At 37.3% G+C, this 18,163-nt stretch overlaps 1 protein-coding gene across 1 annotated transcript in view; it reads left to right on the top strand.

Moving 5' to 3' along the window:
- Positions 1–760: 760 nt before the first annotated feature.
- The window catches only part of nudt14 (nudix (nucleoside diphosphate linked moiety X)-type motif 14), a 45,915-nt gene continuing 28,512 nt past the window's right edge, over positions 761–18,163 (top strand). The window contains exon 1 of the mRNA XM_073853166.1: positions 761–1,046. Coding sequence (XP_073709267.1) covers positions 966–1,046 — 81 coding nt within the window. The 5' untranslated portion in view covers positions 761–965. The remainder of the gene's footprint in view (positions 1,047–18,163) is intronic.

Below are 18,163 nucleotides of genomic sequence, written 5' to 3'. Positions count from 1 at the left end.
GAAATTGTTTTTACAGTTGTGACCCTGGACCACAAAACCAGTCATAAGGGTCAATATTTTGAAATTTAGATTTATACATCATCTAATAGCTAAATAAATAGGCTTTCCATTGATGTATGGTTTGTTAGGATAGGACAAATATTTGGCTGAGATACAACTATGAGGGTGCAAAAAAATAAAAACATTGAGAAAATCGCCTTTAAAGTTCTTAGCAATGCGTATAACTAATCAAAAGTTAAGTTTTGATATATTTATGGTAGGAAATTTATACAATATCTTCATGGAGCATGATCTTTACTTAATATCCAAATGAATTTTGGCATTAAATCGATCATTTTGACCCATACAATGTATTTTTGACTATTGCTACAAATGCTACTTAAGACTACTTAAGGTTTTGTGGTCCAGGGTCACAATTATACTACTACTACACCCTTCCATGTTAATTTCCCAAAAGCTAATATGATGTTTGAATACCTTCTTTGTCCTGTCGAGGAAGCTGAGGGGTCAAATGATAAGGCATTTTGGGCATTGTACGTTTCTTGAAAGATTTACATAGTGTTTAAGTATAGTTTTGGCGGTTTATTCAGCGAATCACGCGCTTCCTGAAGTTGGCGCTAAGTGTGAGGTAATGCATGCACGAGCCAAGCACACCTGCATTCGCGCGTCAGGCGCGCGCGCGGCAAAGGTGAAAGAGGAAGTGCTGACTGCTGAGGCGACAGAGTCCGTAGTTTAACCTTTTAGAAAAATAACTAAATGACTGAATGACATCATCCTCCTCCCGCAACTATCGCTGACAGGCAGTTTTCTGCACCGCATCGAACGAGCATTACCACAACGCAAAGACCAACAGCGTTCTTATTCTGCCCTTCGCAGGCTTCCGTAGACATTTCCCCCTATTCTCCAGTAGTCTGCGGCTCTGCCATCTGTGGTGAGAAGTACCCGTGGGCAGCTATATCAAAGCCATGGAGCAGATCAATAACATTCAGGTGGTTCCGTGCACCAGCTCGAACTATCTGAGACCGTTTAGGGTGCATTATAACCAGGTGAGTCGCTATAGTTTAATCGCACGTTATCTTCTGTCAGTGATGCGGTCACACCTCATCATTTTGCTGTCAGCAGCCCAACCCCCATTCATTCTGTCATTGCTTTTATCGACCAACATTGCGTCTAACGTTTCACTATGAGCTTAACATACATTGCGTCAGTCAGGATAACAAACGATGTATTTTAGAGAAAATGCTTATTTCGTGTATTGTCATCTTAGCTTGACTAGCAAGACGCTAGTATCAAGCTATAGACAGGAAAGCAGCCACTTTCCCTCGAGCACATGCTTTACATTACAAGCAGCACAGCTGGCTTAGGAAGGCTTTATTAAAAGCCTGATGCACACAATATTATACAGCTAGTACAGAGAGAAAACGCGATCTTGGACTAAACATAATGGAAACGTGCTAGCTGTGTCTATCTATCTATCTATCTATCTATCTATCTATCTATCTATCTATCTATCTATCTATCTGTCTGTCTGTCTGTCTGTCTGTCTGTGAAAACATTTATTTTAATGCCATACATATGTATGTATCTCTCTCTCTCTCTCTCTCTGTGTGTGTGTGTGTGTGTGTGTGTGTGTGTGTGTGTGTGTGTGTGTGTGTGTGTGTGTGTGTGTGTGTGTGAATATAAAATTACATAAATATAAAAATGTAAATATTTTATAATGTTTTGCTAATAAAGTTGATTGATATATATATATACAGAGAGAGAGCAAGGCACTCTCATCTGTTTTTTTTTTAATGTATTTATTATAAATTATAAAGGAAATATTTTTTAATGTAAATATATATATATATATATATATATATATATATATATATATATAACATTGAATAAAAATCTAAAAAAAATTCAAGCTATTTTATTAAGTGGCATCCTTCAACTCACTAGAATATATTTTTTGGCATAGCAGAATGTTGATAGCAAAACAGTCCTCTGTGGTAGCTGTGCAGACGGGTGGTGAACAGGTGTTTTGTATCATAGCTGTTACTCTCTATTTCTTTGTTGATTGTTGCATAGCTAGAATGCTATAGTATCATCCAATCAGGTTGGAACAATCTTTTTTTTCTGGAGAGAGAGTGATTTTTATCAGTCCTTTTTTTTGTTTTGTTTTTTACATTAGCTAGAAGCTAAACATTCAGAAACACTCACCATCACAACACATCAGTAAAAGAAATACAAAAACACTGTAGGACATCAATACAAGGTAATTTTTTTTGTGCATAAACTTTGTGACCCTGACCCTGAGTTTTATCTTTCTAACTTGTTTTGGCGTTGCATTTCTTTTTTTATTTCGGTAACACTTTGCAATAAGGTGTCATTTGTTAACATTAGTTCATGTATTAACTAACATGAACAAACAGCGAATTTGTTACACTTTTTGTTAATCCTTTTTAATGTTAAAAAAAAAATACAATTCATTGTTTGTTCATGTTAGTTCACAGAGCATTATCTAATGTTAACAAACACAACTGATTGAAATAATGCATTAGTGAATGCTGAAATTAACATTAATTAAGATGAATAAATGTGACCCTGGACTAAAAAACAGTCATAAGGATCAATTTTGTGAAATTGAGATTTATACATCATCTAAAAGCTTTCCATTAATGTGTGGTTTGTTAGGATAGGACAATATTTGGCTGAGATACAACTATTTAAAAATCTGGAATCTGAGGGTGCAAAAAAAAAATCAAAATATTGACAAAATCGCCATTAAAGTTGTCCAAATGATTACTAATCAAAAATTAAGTTTTGATACATTTACAATAGGAAATATACAAAGTATTATCATTGAACATGATCTTTGCCTAATATCCTAATGATTTTTGGCATAAAAAAAAGAAAAATCAATCAGTTTTGAGTTGTTAACTAATTAACTAATGAACCTTATTGTAAAGTGTTACCCTTATTTGAACAAAGTGATCGCAAAAAACCCTTGAAAACACATCTGTAGACCTTGCAATTATATTCATATAGCCTACGGGTATGGTTTAATCTTTTAACCTGTTGGCACTGACTTTTTTGGCTTTTATCCCCATCCTTTTCTGTGGAACTGTGGTAGCAAATATGTCAACACATCCATAGTGTTTTCCTGAGTTGACGTCATTTTTCCTGCTGTTGTATTGGCATGCATTTAAATCCTTTGTGTGTTTTTTTGCAGGGCACCTGTGGGTGTTTCCTATTTGATTGTTCTCTTCAAGCTGTGTGTTGCATTTTTCAGAGTATAGTAATACTTCCTCCTGCTATAGTTTGACAAGCAGACCCTGGGTCCACCTCATACACAAGGTGTCTTAGTCATCCACATCCGCTGCTCTGTGCGGGCATGGATGGAATGTGCGGAACTTTCTGTCCAGATTCTTTTGCAATTAGATTAAGTCTTGTAATATAAAAGTAAGGTAAAGCAGAACCAATTCATTGTGAGGCCCTGCTCAGCAGTTCATTTCATTTAGCATTAATTAATTCTAAGTTGGTGTGATACTGGCATATTTTCGTTATCTAAATCTGGTCTTCGTCTAGATTTTGAATTAACCCTTTTCCAGTCTCTGTTTTAAAAATAAAAATTCCAGAAGGAGGGTTTCAGGCAATGCCATAAAGATACAATTCAGGCTTCTCCAAAGAACCTTTCAAAGAACAATTCTAAAGAACCATTTAGATCTTATTGAAAGAACATTTTCATAATCTAATGATGTTTTTTTTCCATTACCATTACAACAATGATGGCAATAAAAAGACTTCACGTCTCAGCTTGTACTTGGACTCAGCTGAGCTGGTCTTGACATCAACACTGTTTACCACCCTGAAGTAATGTTGTACATGTTTTTCTGGTTAAATAATTTCTGTGCAAGTTTAACTTCTAAATAATAATTATAAAAATTATGTTTGTGTTAATGTTACGTAATATAATTTGCAGTAGATTAAGGTATCCATTTGACAATAGTTTTGACATGTTATTATTATTATTATTTTTTTAGTGTCAAAAAAATAAAACCAATTTGGATTCATTTCTATTTACAAGCACATGTGTATTCCTAAAATACATAGTGGAATTACTGAGGAGTACACTACCCTGGAAAAAAGGTAATATTTAGCAGGCTCTCATTTTTGGCATTTGCATTTAAAGGCTTTTATTTACAAAGTGTTGATTAAACACTTAATCTAGTCAGGATTCCACTATAAAAACTGATGCTATGGTGGGTCATAGTAATGCTAGCCATTTGAATAGAGGTGCTTTGTGCTGGAAATACTGCACAGGTCCATTAGAGTGAACAAAAAATGTTTGAGGCAGTCAGTTCATAGATATAATTTATGTTAATAATTAGAAAGTGTTGCCAGAATTGCAAGTGTATGAATTCAGGCTAGTAGAAAAGAATAATTAGGCCCTAATTGTCCCGCTTTTCCATTATGGATGATCGTAGGAGGTCTTAAATGCATTAAAAGTGAGCATTTTAAAGTGCAGGTCAGAAAATAGCAGGGACTTTTTCAGGTGCAACTGAATATAAGTGCAATCTATGCACCCACACCTCCAGCCTTTGCCTCTGTGAAGGAAGTTGAGTTTTTTCAGCACCAGCCGCATCACTGAGTCACAGCGCTTTGCCACCCACACAGCCCTGCTGCCATGTAGCAGTAGACGCTTGCTGCCAATCCATTCCGCCACCTGTACTTTCAAATATTGCCACCGCCCAGCACACATCTCACCTTGGCACCACCCCTTTTACTCAATTTTCAGTCTGTCAGAAAATGTTTTTGTACAGAAGACCACTTTCCATCCTGCAAAGTTCATTCTGTTAAACAAATTTGCTCTTTGACTTAAAAGGTTAGTTCACCCAAAAATGAAACTTCTGTCATTAATTACTCACCCTCATGTCGTTCCAAACCCGTGAGACCTTTTTTATCTTTGAATCACAAATTAAGATATTTTTATTAAATCCGAGGGCTTTCTGAGCCTGCATAGAGAATAATGCAACTGAAACATTCAAGGCCCAGAAAGGTAGTAAGGACATAAAATTGACATGTGACATAAGAGGTTCATCCGTAATTTTATGAAGCTACAAGAATACTTTTTTGGTGCAAAGAAAGCAAAAATGTAGGGTTGCCCCTAGGGCTGTGCAATAAATCGCATGCGATTGTCATGCGTATCTCATCAGTAAAGCCGGTTCTGTGATTAGTAGTAAATCTCTGTCACCTGCGTTCAGATGGCACGGTATTTAAAACACTGAGCCGTGGATCACTGAAAAGCTACGCAATATCGCGTTCAAAATCGAATGCGATTCATCCGCGATTTTGAACGCAATATTGCGTAGCTTTTCAGTGATCTACGGCTCAGTGTTTTAAATACCGCGCCATCTGAACGCAGGTGATGGAGATCTACTACTAATCACAGAACCGGCTTTACTGATGACAATCGCATGCGATTTATTGCACAGCCTGCCCCCTAATAGTCAACTAACCGCTAGTTGATGAGAAAAGGCTTGGTTAACCAAAATTTTATTAGTCGCTTAGTTGCAGAAAACAAAAAATTCTTCTCAAAGTGGCAAAGTCACGCAGTCCGTGACAGACAGATTATTAACGGCTGGTCTTTGTGGTAATATACAGTTGTACATCAGGCAGGACATCCAAATGCTCGCCTATCATTCATTGACCTAAAATATGGCTTTTCATCTGAATGTTAACCTAGAAAAATGTGCGCAATTGAAGTGTCTGTGCGGAGTGTGGAAGCTGAATAGTAGCACGCTCACTGCATGACAGATGAAGGCGTCGGTGCAGTCACTTGCACTTAAAATACTCCATCATTAAAGAATAACAAAGAAACATTGCGCTTTTGTAAATAAAGCAAACAGGATGCACTTTCTGCCGTTTCAGTTTCTGTGAACTTAAGTGCGAAACTCGAAAACTCTGTAAACTTGCATTACAGACATGCAAAAAATATCTGTAGAGAGTGAAATGTCTACTTTCAAATGAACCAATTTAAATGGAAAACAAATATTCTCAGATTATGTAATCTGTATGAAACATGCAGAAAGTGAAATGCAGAAATTGCAGAAATGACGAGTCAGTGTCGACGACTTGATCTCTTAAGATGAAAACAAAGAAAGCACTGGTTTATCAACAAATTATTAAAATGTTAATGCAGTCTCTTTACTGTTTTTCCCTAACTCATTCGTAATTATTATATCTGTCAGTGCACTTTTTTTACTTGCGCTTGAGCACTTATTAGGCTATGTAGGCAATTAAAGGCTCATTATAGGTTTATTACTAAACATGACTAATAGTCGACTAATGCTTAAAATGAACGACTACTACTCAACCAAAAAAAAATCTTTAGTCAAGGGCAGCCCTAAAAAATGATGACTTTTTTCAACAATTTCTTCTCTTCTGTGTTAGTCTTCAATGCACATTGAAGACACAGAAAAGAAGAAATTGTTGAATAAAGTCTTTATTTTTGTTTTCTTTGCATCCCAAAAAGTAGCTCTCGTAGAACCAATGATGTTACGTGAACTGTTTATATAATATAACAACGTCCTTAGCGGCATTACTGTATATGCAGGGCCTAAAAGCTTTCAGATTTCATCAAAAATATCTTAATTTGTGTTCTGAAGATGAACGAAGGCTTTACAGGTTTGGAACAACATAAGGTTGCGTATTTAATGACAGGATGTTCTTTTTTTAATTGAACTATCTCTCTCTAATATATTGATATCAGTGGTTCCATGAAGAAGCTAAAAGAGTAGTTTACAAGCAGAACAAAAATGTACAGATAATTTACTCACCCCCTTGTCATCCAAGATGTTTTTGTTTTTGTTTTGTTTTGTTTTATTTGAGGAAAACATTTCAGGATTTCTCTCCATATAGTGGACTTCTATGGTGCGGAGTTTGAACTTCCAAAATGCAGTTTAAATGCCATTTCAAAGGGCTCTAAACAATCCCAGCCAAGAAAGAAGGTTCTTATCTAGTAAAACGCTGGTTATTTAAAAAAAAAAAAAAAAAAAAAAACTCAAACGCTTGTCTTGTCTAGGTCTGCGTGAACTATGTATTCGTGTTCATGACAGTTGGGGTATGTAGGCGATGTAGGGTGATTTCAAAGTTGGAGGAGAAAATTTGGGGAGTTGGGGATACTTTCGGCATACTCTAACTGTCATGAACCGGAATACACAGAGTTCACACAGAGCTAGACAGGATGAGCGTTGAAGGTTAAAAAGTATATAAATTGTAATTTTTTTTTTGTAGAAGATAACAGATCGTTTCGCTAGATAAGACCCTTTCTTCCTCGTTTAGAGCCCTCTGAAGCTACATTTAAACTATATTTCGGAAGTTCAAACTCAGGGGCGCAATAGAAGTCCAATATCTGGAGAGAAATCCTAAAATGTTTTCCTCAGAAAACAATTTCTTTATGACTGAAGAAAGAAAGACATGGACATCTTGGATGACAAGGGGGTGAGTATATTGTCTGTAAATTTTTGTTCTGGAAGTGAACTACTCCTTTAACATCCATGTGACCTTTCTTTATAGTGGAAAAGAGTTCTTTAGATTATTCAAATGTTCTTTACACTAAGAAAATTGTTTTAGTTGTTTTTGAGTCAAAACAGAAGAGGGTTAAGTCCGAGACGAGATCAATACCAAAAGAGGGTCTAACCGAGTCTAAATGCTCCCGAGCCCATGACAAAACCAAAACCATGAAAATGTGATCTGGTCTCAAGTACTACGACACTGGTGCCAAAGGATTTTTCTACTGTCCCTTATACATAATCTGTTATGGCAGGTTCGTGTATCTCAGGTACATTAGTCATCCATTGCTCTTCCATTAGATCCGCCTCCAGCAGATTAAGACTTAATTAATTAGTAGAGTGGTTGGATAATGAAATTTAGCCTGAGCCGGTTTCCAGTGTTGTTCTCGTGCAGAGCCCAGAGTCACTCGGGTCCCGAGAACCAGCAGCTGAGCCAACATGGTCAACTGCTCCAGCTGCCAGGCTACTGCTTTAGCAGCAGGGGTCTTGGCTTGGAAAGGGGGTATCAAAGGAGAGTGTATTGGGGAGAGGAGGGGTGTTGGATTAAAGCAGGGGTTGGTGGGCAGACAACAGTGTGCACTGGGTGGGGAAGAACAGATGAGGAACAATAGGGGCAGGGACGCTGGAGTGAGCAGAAGGGTGAGGAGGCCATGGGAAACGTGTGGCGGCCATCGCCCCAGCACCAGGCCACTGGGCGCGCTCAATAGACACAGGAAATGGGATTTACGTGAGGCAGATGTGCGCAAGAGAGGTAATGAATGCATTAGAGCCCAATGAGCAAGAAAAAGGTGAGAGCGACCAATGTGCGCTTCCCATGAAAGCCGTTAACCCTAACCTCTGTGTAGACCACCTCTCTTTAGACAGCTTTGCAGAAACACTCTAAAACAATGAGAGCCCAAGCAGATGAAAAGTGAAAGAAAGGCTCTTGAGCCGTAAGTGCTCTTTGTCGCCCAAGGCTGGCCTGTCATCTTGCATTGCGTGGTAAGTGTGTCGCAGTGTAACTTACTACTTATCGACTGTTTCCAAACCCATAACACGACTGATGACAGGACACTGTCACTTTCCCAAGACTGCGGCCCTTATATCACCATTGACATCCTCTCTCTTACAGAGGTTGGTTTTGTATGGTGAGAATCTGGAAGCCACTGCACCCAAGAACATTTTCCCACTGCATGGCACAGCCACAATGGTTTGTGGCTAGAGGTTTGCAGCCGCGATTCAGGGCATTGTATTTATGTCCTGTATATCACTTCCCTGTGAGATTGTGGATTGTTCATAGGAACAATGATGTGTGGTGCTTTGAAAAGTTCATAAATCACTCGCATAGTAGAGGATATAATGTACGTTGCTGTCTTTACTTACATGTTGTTTTCTGATGCTCGATTTTCCCTAGTGAAAGCTATGGAAGCCTGTTTCCACCACTGAATAAAAAATAAAAAAGGTTATTGCGACTCACAATTCAGACATTTTTTTCTCAGAATTGCATAGTACAAACTTTCAATTCTGACTTTTTTCTCAGAATTGTGAGTTTATATCTCGCAGTTCTGACTATAACTTGCAATTGTGAGTTGAGCAATTGAAAGCAGAAATAAAGTTTCACTTCTGTGATATAAACATGCAATTGCGAGTTATAAAGTCAGAATTCGGAGATATCGAATATCGAATCGCAATTCTGAGAAATGAAGTCAGAATTGTGACATAAACTCATATATATATATACATAACTCAACATATCAGTTTTTTTTCTCCTCAGAGCTAGACTTTATAACTTGCAATTGCAAGTTTCAAGTAGTTCACTTTTGAAAAAAAGTCTAGTTTAGATGACGCAAAAAAAGGCAGAATTGCGAGATGTAAAATTGTCAAGTCTTTTGGCATAGTCTTTTTTTGTAATGTTTGAAGAAAAAAAGTAAAAATAAAAAATAAATCATATGCAGGGGGAAAAACAACATAAAACAGGAAATTACATTATAGAGAGGCTCTTTGCAGGTCTTAAAGTGATAGTTCACCCAAAAATGACAATTCTGTCATTAATTACTCCCCCTCATGTCATTCCAAACCCACAAGACCTTGTTCATCTTCAGAACATTAAGATATTTTTGATGAAATCCAAGCTCTCTGACCCTCCATATACAGCAAGCCTCCCACCACAGTCAAAGCACAGAAACGTAGTAAGGCTCTTAAAATATTGGATAATTTAACTTTTTTATGACAAGGCAGGTTAATTCCGGTTGTGAAACACTCCCCCAGAACTTAATAGTAATTACTAATAATTGGTGCTATTCGATTAATAAATACATTGAAAAATATATTATAATGTAATCATAATCTGAAAACTGTGTACTCACATTTGTTTTTGTATTTTTGGACGTATAAATTAAGTGTTTTTTTTTTCTGTTTTCTATTACACTATATTATGTTAAACTATATAAATCCAACATGAGTACATTTCTAAGATTTTAACCTTTTTTTCATTTTACTTTTTGTGAACATGCTTATTTTTCACTGACAGATTAAATTTTAAAAAGCCTGTCATATATCGTAAAAACCAAACAATTTTACCCTCCATCACCTGGCGGTGTAATCGAGGACCTTTATTTGCCTCGCCAACAGTAGGCATTTGTAATGTAATGGTTGCAGGAACTTGTAGCCCCAGGCTCAGAGACATGAGCGCTACTTAAGCCCAGCATGGGGCTTGAAGGGGGGCGGGGGTACATGGAGGGGGCAATTTGGGGAGGTAAGCTCACACCTGTGGGATGGAGGGGCAGAAGGAGAGTGGGGTCGATGAGGGGTGGAGGGTGCGGAGAAAGCAGATGGAGACACAGAGGTTGAGCTCCCTCTGTTCTCCCCTCTCTTTCATCCCTACCCCTGTGCTCTGAAGCGCAAGAGCTAGAAAAAGAAGCAGCGACACAAAGCCTTTTCAATTGGGTAAAACACTTCTGCATTTGCTCTTACTTTTTCAAAATGTAAGTTAAAAAGATGACAGGCGAAGATGAGCATAGAGAAAAAGAGGCTGGAGAAAAGAAACCCTTTATACAATCTTTAATGCTTTGTTTGTTTTTTGTAATAATTTATGGTCGTCCCAGTGAGCTGTGAGGGCAGTCAGCATGTGTCCATGTCAGAGGGAGGGGTTTTGTTGTTTACTCAAGTGTTTTGTTTTGGTGGGTTTGGTTACATTGTTTGTTTCGCTGTAGTGACGTCTTAGTGTTTACCTTTGAGATCTGAAGTATGGTTGAGGACTCAATTAACCTTTGTACCCTTTGCGTGCTGGTAGCGCATAATTGCTTTCCCAAAGACACGTAGTTTTCATTTTAAGCAGCAGTATATCGAATCATGTTTGGCTGATGCTCAGGTTCTAGAAGAAAATGAATGGGTAAGTGCAGTAAACAAGCACGTGATTTAAAAATAATGACTCCTTTTGCTCATTATCCCTTGTATTTCACACCAACACACCCTACCGGATCCAGACAGCATCTTTCTTACTATGAATATCAGCAGGGCTTGGCACATGATATCCTGGTGGGAATAATGCGTGCGGAGGGCTTTAAATCTTGGGAAGTTGAGCAGCACATGGTGGGAATTAAAGGCCTTGATTGTAAATGGCAGCGTGACGGCAATTGAATTCTCAGCAGCTGTCGGGGTCACAGCATTATAAACTGCAAGCTGATGATAATTAGACTTTAAGCATGCAAAAGAACAAGACCCGTCGCTCCTCCCTATTCAACTCATAAGCCTTTATTGCGAGTAGGACCGAGGGGGCACAATAATTTCAAGGCCCTGCATCTCCTTCCACTCCCTGTAATCTGTGTTGTAATCCATGTCGCTTGTGATTCCCAGGGTCCCAAAAGGCTTTTCTTGTTGACCTAGAGAGTGGCCCTGATAATGAGGGACTCCCACCATCTGCGTGCAAGACCGGGGACCCTAAACACGCTCTGCCACACAGAATAGACCTGTAGGGGGCAAACCATAAAAGCAGCAAGAACCTCACCAGGGCTTCTGGAGGCAATAAAATTGAATGATGGATTAAAAATATTTCTAGTTGACACTTGGGTTTTCTCTTCACTTTTGGCTATCACTTAGGATTGGTTCACTTCCAGAATAAAAATTTCCTGTTCATTTATTCACCTGCATGTTATCCAAGATGTTTTCTTTCAACACGTATTTCTTTCTTTAGTAGAAAAGAAATGAAGATTTTTGAGGAAAACATTCCAGGATTTTTCTCCATATAATGGACTTCAATGGGGATCAGTGGGGTTGAAGGTCCAAATTGCAGTTTCAATGCTGCTTCAAAGGGCTCTATACGATCCCAGCTGTGGAATAAGGGTCTTATCTACGGAAATGATTGGTCATTTTGTAAAAAAAATAAAATTATATGTGAAGTAGGCGGAAGTACCGACCCAGTGTTTACAAAGTTACTTTACAAAAAAAGTAAAACGATGTCAGGCGATTTCGAAGTTGGAAGAGAAACTAAGATACCCTACCTTTTTGAACCAGAGTACACAGACGATGAAATAACCACGTGTGACCTTTCCAGTAGGGCTGGGCGATTTGGCCTAAAATCAAAATCTCGATTAATTGAACATTTTAACCCGATTACGATTAATGAACGATTATTTTATTCATTAATAAAATTATATTTAATTATATTTAAATAATAATTTTTTTTTTTGCCCTCATAGTTCACTGACAAGTTTTGTACAGTAAATGTGTGCACATATTACAAGTGAGAGATTTTTGAATGAAGGGTGCACACACTATCTACTATCTATGATTATTTGTTAAACATCAGTCTTGAACAACTGAAATTAAAGCACACATTGCTTAAAACGAAAAGTCACATTTTTCTTAAATTAGTGAAAATAAATAACTTGCACTTTTGGAAACAAAATAAATTATTTATAAAATAATAATAAATATTAAAAGTAGAAAATAAGCAGTATCTCTTCTAAATAAAATTACTCTTGTATATCCTGTAAATACTTTTTACTGTATAAATACTGCTTAAGCTCTCCATCGACATGTCGGAGGAATAATGTAACGTAACGGGGTCACATGACTCCACACGCGGCAGTGTTTTTAAAGGGAAAGTAATTGAAATAATTGACCTGGAAAAATTTGATTGATTATAGGTTCTGAATGTCGATTTCGATTACTTTTCGATTAATCACCCAGCCCTACTTTCCAGCATGATTACATAATGCGTAGTAGATGTGCATCGCAGAGCTAGTGCAAGATGTGCATTTGTGGTTAAAAAGTATACTTTTTTTTTTTCTAGAAAATGACTGCTCGTTTCGCTATTCCTTTGCAATTGGGACCTTTAACACCTTGTTTTAATCCTATATGACCTTCTGTCTTTTTCATAGCACAAAAGGAGAAAAAACAAACAAACAAAAAAAAGTCCTGTTCACACTTGTCCGTATAATGGCAGTGAATACTGTCCAGCTTCAAGCTTTGAAGAAAATGATCGTTGATTCAAATTCTGGCTAGAATCCAGACAGATGTTGACTTAATGTTGTACGTTATGATGTACTTACTTGTACTATAACATGCTGTACCATAAAAACCAAGTGGTGCTGCCAAACATGTACCACATTTCTCTAGTGAAGTGAAGCCTATATCCCTCCACTAAACCAGAATTTCTTGTACCTCACAATCATTTATTCAGCTTAGTCATTTGACCTTAGGTTCACATACGTTATGAGCCAGGAGCCTTATCTCTTTATGTACCTGGATTGAACTCCAAGATATATAACATACTAGTATATGCTATTAAATGTTATATGCAAATATAAAAATTAGATTACTAATTGTTAGTTCATAGCTAATATGGTCGATAATTTTATGGTCGATAACCTCCTACAAAGTGGTTGATTTAAAAACAACTGTCTTTAATGTTTTTAACAGCCATACGTTTATTAATTCTTGAGTTTTTGAGGACGTTGTCTGGTTTTGCAGGATTCATACCTGCAGAGCAACTCTCTGAAATCTCTGATTTAGGGGTGGGCGATTTGGTAAAAATATCATATCACGATTTTTTCAAGAAATATCACGATTCACGATTTTATCACGATTCTTTGTCATGTTGGTTTTACTTTTTTACAAATGGTCTGAGTAGTACAGCCAAATTAATTTTTCTATTTTAAAACCAAAACCTTACAAGGTAACAAAATATAAAATAAAAAGAATGGCAGATATTTAAGCCAAAGTGGGCGAAGACAAAAAAATCTTTGTCATTATTTTCTTTGTTTTTAAAAAATAAGAACAAAGATAAGCTACATGTTACAAATACACATACTATACAAATAAAACAAACAGTGCTTTAATTTTCAGGTACAGTCGGTGTATTTATCAGTAGCATTCAAGAAATTTAATTAACAAATATAAAAATAAAACACTATATACATTATATACATAAATTATACATAGAAGCAACATTTAAAGCAACTGTATTGAAGTTCTTCAGTCAAGAGCAGTGAATGATTTTCCTTTGTGTTTTGTTTTATTAGCGTATCTTCACCCAAAAATGACAATTCTGTCATCATTTACTCACTCTCGCATTTTTTTAAGCATAAAACATGCTGAACATAAAACTTATTTTGAATAATGTGGGTAACCAAACAGTTGCTGGGTCCCCAGTTACTTCCATATATTTTATTTATTTATTTTAAGTCAGTGGGGACCAGCTACTGTTACCCACATTCTTCAAAATATCTTCTTTTGTGTTAAGCACAAGAAAAAAATAAATAGAGATTTAGGACATGTGAGTGACAACATTTTTGGGTGTACTGTCCCTTTAATGACAATCGACAGCATGTTTAGCTCTGTCGCAGAGCTGCACGCATCTATTCAGGCGCGCATCCGTTTTTCTCTTAACTGTTTACTTTCACTTTAGACAACCAACTGTGCTTATATGTAATCCTTGCGTGTTTTTGATAGTATACGCAAATTAAACGCCAAAGATAGCTCAGTTTAGTAATCAGGTGCTGTTTGACAGGCTTTTAGCGCACGTGCTTCAGGTTTACGCGCTCATGAAGCGCATGCCAGAACAGCGCGCGGACCAAATGGCGTTATTTTACCGGCAAGACTTTGAAGCACATTCAAATAATGTACTTTTGTGATCGCGAATATGAATAAGTGCAGTGTCCCGTGAGTGAATGTACAGTATATTAAGACGGAGGCACACTGTAGCACGATACTACGATATTTATTCAAAAGCAGATCGTGGAGACATTTTAATCGTCCACGATCAAAAATCGTCATATCGCACACCCCTACTCTGATTTCACTTCCTCTGTTTAGATTAGATTTTAGCAGAATACCAGAAAAGCAAAATCAAGAACGTATAGTCATAAATAAATTAAATTACTCTTCAGAGAGTTTTATTGCGAAATATTGTACTTTCCCATTCTAATGGCATATTCCTCCTGGTTGCCTGTGTGTTTACATTAAATGCATTTTCTCAACAGATGTTGGCATCTGTGTACCTGCCTCAATCTGTTGCTTGTATCTCACATGGTATGTAAAGCTTTGTGGTGTTTACATGCTATTTATTCAACTGCAAAGTTTATCTACAGATGAGATTGTGAGTGTTTGATTCACCACTTTGGAATCAAGGCCATTTCTAGTATCACTTACATACAGTGTGGTGGCATTCATTTTAGAAACTATTGAAATTGATATAGATTTTATAAATCAATTAGTCCAATTCAGATTTCTTCTTTCTTCTTTTGTAGACTCTTATTCACATCTCACACATGTGATCTCACTGTTTTTGTTAATGTTTTTACTTGAATTGAATTGAATCGATTTGTGAAATCGGTAGCCAGCCATTGAAATAGTGTCATCTAGTAGAAACAAGCCCTCATAAAACTGTTTGTGAAGATGCAGGATGTTGGCTCCATGTGACTAGTCACGTTTACCGTTGACCGTTGGCTGGTCCAACAGGCTTATCCCTAATGTTAAGTTTATCTCAGAAATACTTAGCATTCCCTATGACAGCACTAGCATTACAAAGAGGCTAAAATCCCTGCTTAATTTTTTTTATACATTAGGATATTATGCCAGTGATTCCGTAGACAATATTCCCGGTGTCTGTGGTATGGGAATGTGCATCGTCGTCTGTTGAGCAACAAACATCTTAAAGTCCCTACTCTTTGCTCTTGTGTCTTTTTCCAGCCCTGAAATATCTAATGCTCAATTTGAAGCACTTTCGCTTTTTGGGCTTGTCTTTGAGGTGCATGAACTTGCATAGCCTCTCCCTTTCTGTTCTCTCTCGAGTTGCTGATGGTTGGGTTAATACTGGTGTTCAGACAAACACTAAGGATTTGCGTTCATGGAATGTAAATGTTGAAGCTTCTCAGTAAACTGCGGGTCGCTTCTTCAGAAACTGTAGTTGGCATCATCCCTTATGACCCAAAGAAATGCTCAGTTAATAGTAGCGTAAAGACTTTCGTTTTACAATCAGAAACTCAGCATGTTACATCCCCCTACGCTCATTAACATACCCACTTTCGCCTCCACAAGTATGTACTCAAGTATACACTTGCCATGAAAAGGCACTTTTTATCCCCACTTGTCTGACCCTGCGGCAAAGATTGAAGAATTTAGCACCTACACAAAAATGTTTGGATCCCTGTGACGTGATTAGGGAAGCGGGTACACACCTCTTTCCTGACCCAGGTGTTTTTACAACACTTTTTGAAAGGTGAACGCCATTTCTTCCGCAGTGCATCAGTCCAAAGTTTTCAAATATTGTTTTAATATTAAAGGATTAGTTCACTTCCAGTACAAAAATTTCCTAGAAATGTACTCACCCTTGTGTCATCCAAGATGTTCATGTCTTTCTTCAGTCGAAAAAAAAAAAAGGTTAAGGAAAACATTTCAGGATTTTTCTCCATATAGTGGACTTAAATAGAAGCCAACGGGTTGAAGGTCCAAATTATAGTTTCAGTACAGCTTCAAAAGGCTCTATTCAATCCCAGCCGAGGAATAACGATTAGCCTTTTCCTTAATTTTTTTTTATAGTTTTTACCCACAAATGCTCATTTTGCACTAGCTTGACTTCACACATTACGTAATCACCTTGGAAAGGTCACACAAGCAACCGTGCAAAGAAAGTCAAACGCCCTTTACAAAAAAAGGGTAAAACAATGATTTATGAATTTAGTTTTTCACCCTACCCTACCATTTTGAATTGGAGTATATAGACAAAGAACTAACCACGCATGACCTTTCCAACGTGACTGCGTAATGTGTGAAGTCAAGCTAGTGCAAGATGAGCATTTGTGGTTAAATATATATACATTCTTCTTTTATTTATTTTTTTAGAAAATGACTAATGGTTTCGATACACTCTTAAAAATAAAGGTGCTTCATGATGCCATAGAAAAACGCTTTTTGTCGAAATGGTTCCATAATAAGCCCTTTAACTTCTGAAGAACCTTTCTGTTTCACAAAAGGTTCTTTGTGGCAAAAGATTATAAAAAGGTAAGCAAGAGATGGTTCTTTAAAGAAACTTTGACTGAATGGTTCTTTGTGAAACCAAAAAGGCTTTTTCTATGGCATCGCGGTGAAGAACCTTTATTTTTAAGAGTGTAGATCGTGTAGAGCCCTTTAAAGCTGAATTGAAATTGCAATTTGGACCTTCAACCCATTGATCCCCATTGAAAATCCTGGAAGGTTTTGCTCAGATATTTCGACTAGATATCTTGCTTGCAAATGAATCAGTAAAATAATTAAACCATATCACAGATCAGTCTAAATGATTCATTATAGCACATCTCAATTACTTTTTTAAATTATTTTTTTAATCTTTAAACATAATCACAAGTGACTAGAAATTCATTAGTGAAAAGGATGCAATCTGACTGACACTGACATTTCTTGTCACGGAGTAGCAGATGCTTGAGTATGAAGATGAAGGGCCCTTTCAAGCATTTAACTAACTGCTCTCAGATTAATGGTGCAGCTCTGACACCATACCGAGCTACAAGTCTGAAGTTTGTTCCGCTCTCTCAGTCTTCCCTCCAAAACAGCCACGTTTTGGAGCCAAAAGATACAGGTCATTAGCACGAAAAGCGGCATTGCCCAAAGCAAACATGACCCCGTCGGATCCACTGACCGTGCTTGGTATGCAGGTTCACTTTCCACACTCTCGTTTTACACTGGTGCCTCAGGTAACCGATGACTGTTTCCATTAATGGAGCTTTGCTTCTTATTAACAGATCAGACCTGCAACCATGATTAGGTAGGTCACGCTTAAGCTGTTCAACTGGAAAAAGGTGCTGCATTTTTTAAATAGCACAGTGTCTGTTCATTGAGAGGTGTAATGAAGCCTTTGATGATTTCTGGCTTTGTGCTTGTGACCGTACATCGAGTTTACACAACAACCAGGCAGACAGCGCTTAGATATTGAATAAGGAGCATATTAAAGAGAGAGTTCACACAAAAATTAAAATTCTGTCATTAATTAAACTCTGTAAGAGCTTTGTTCATCTTAGGAACACAAATTAAGATATCGAGAGTTTCGAGAGTTTTGCCTCAGTTTTCTGACCTTGCATAGACAGCAACACAACTGACATGTTCAAGACCCAGAAAGGTAGTAAGGA

This window comes from Garra rufa, chromosome 13, assembly GCF_049309525.1.
Source record: "Garra rufa chromosome 13, GarRuf1.0, whole genome shotgun sequence".
NCBI lineage: Eukaryota > Metazoa > Chordata > Actinopteri > Cypriniformes > Cyprinidae > Garra > Garra rufa.
Note: the sequence above shows the minus strand (reverse complement) of the source record. Positions and strands in the feature narration are given on the sequence as shown.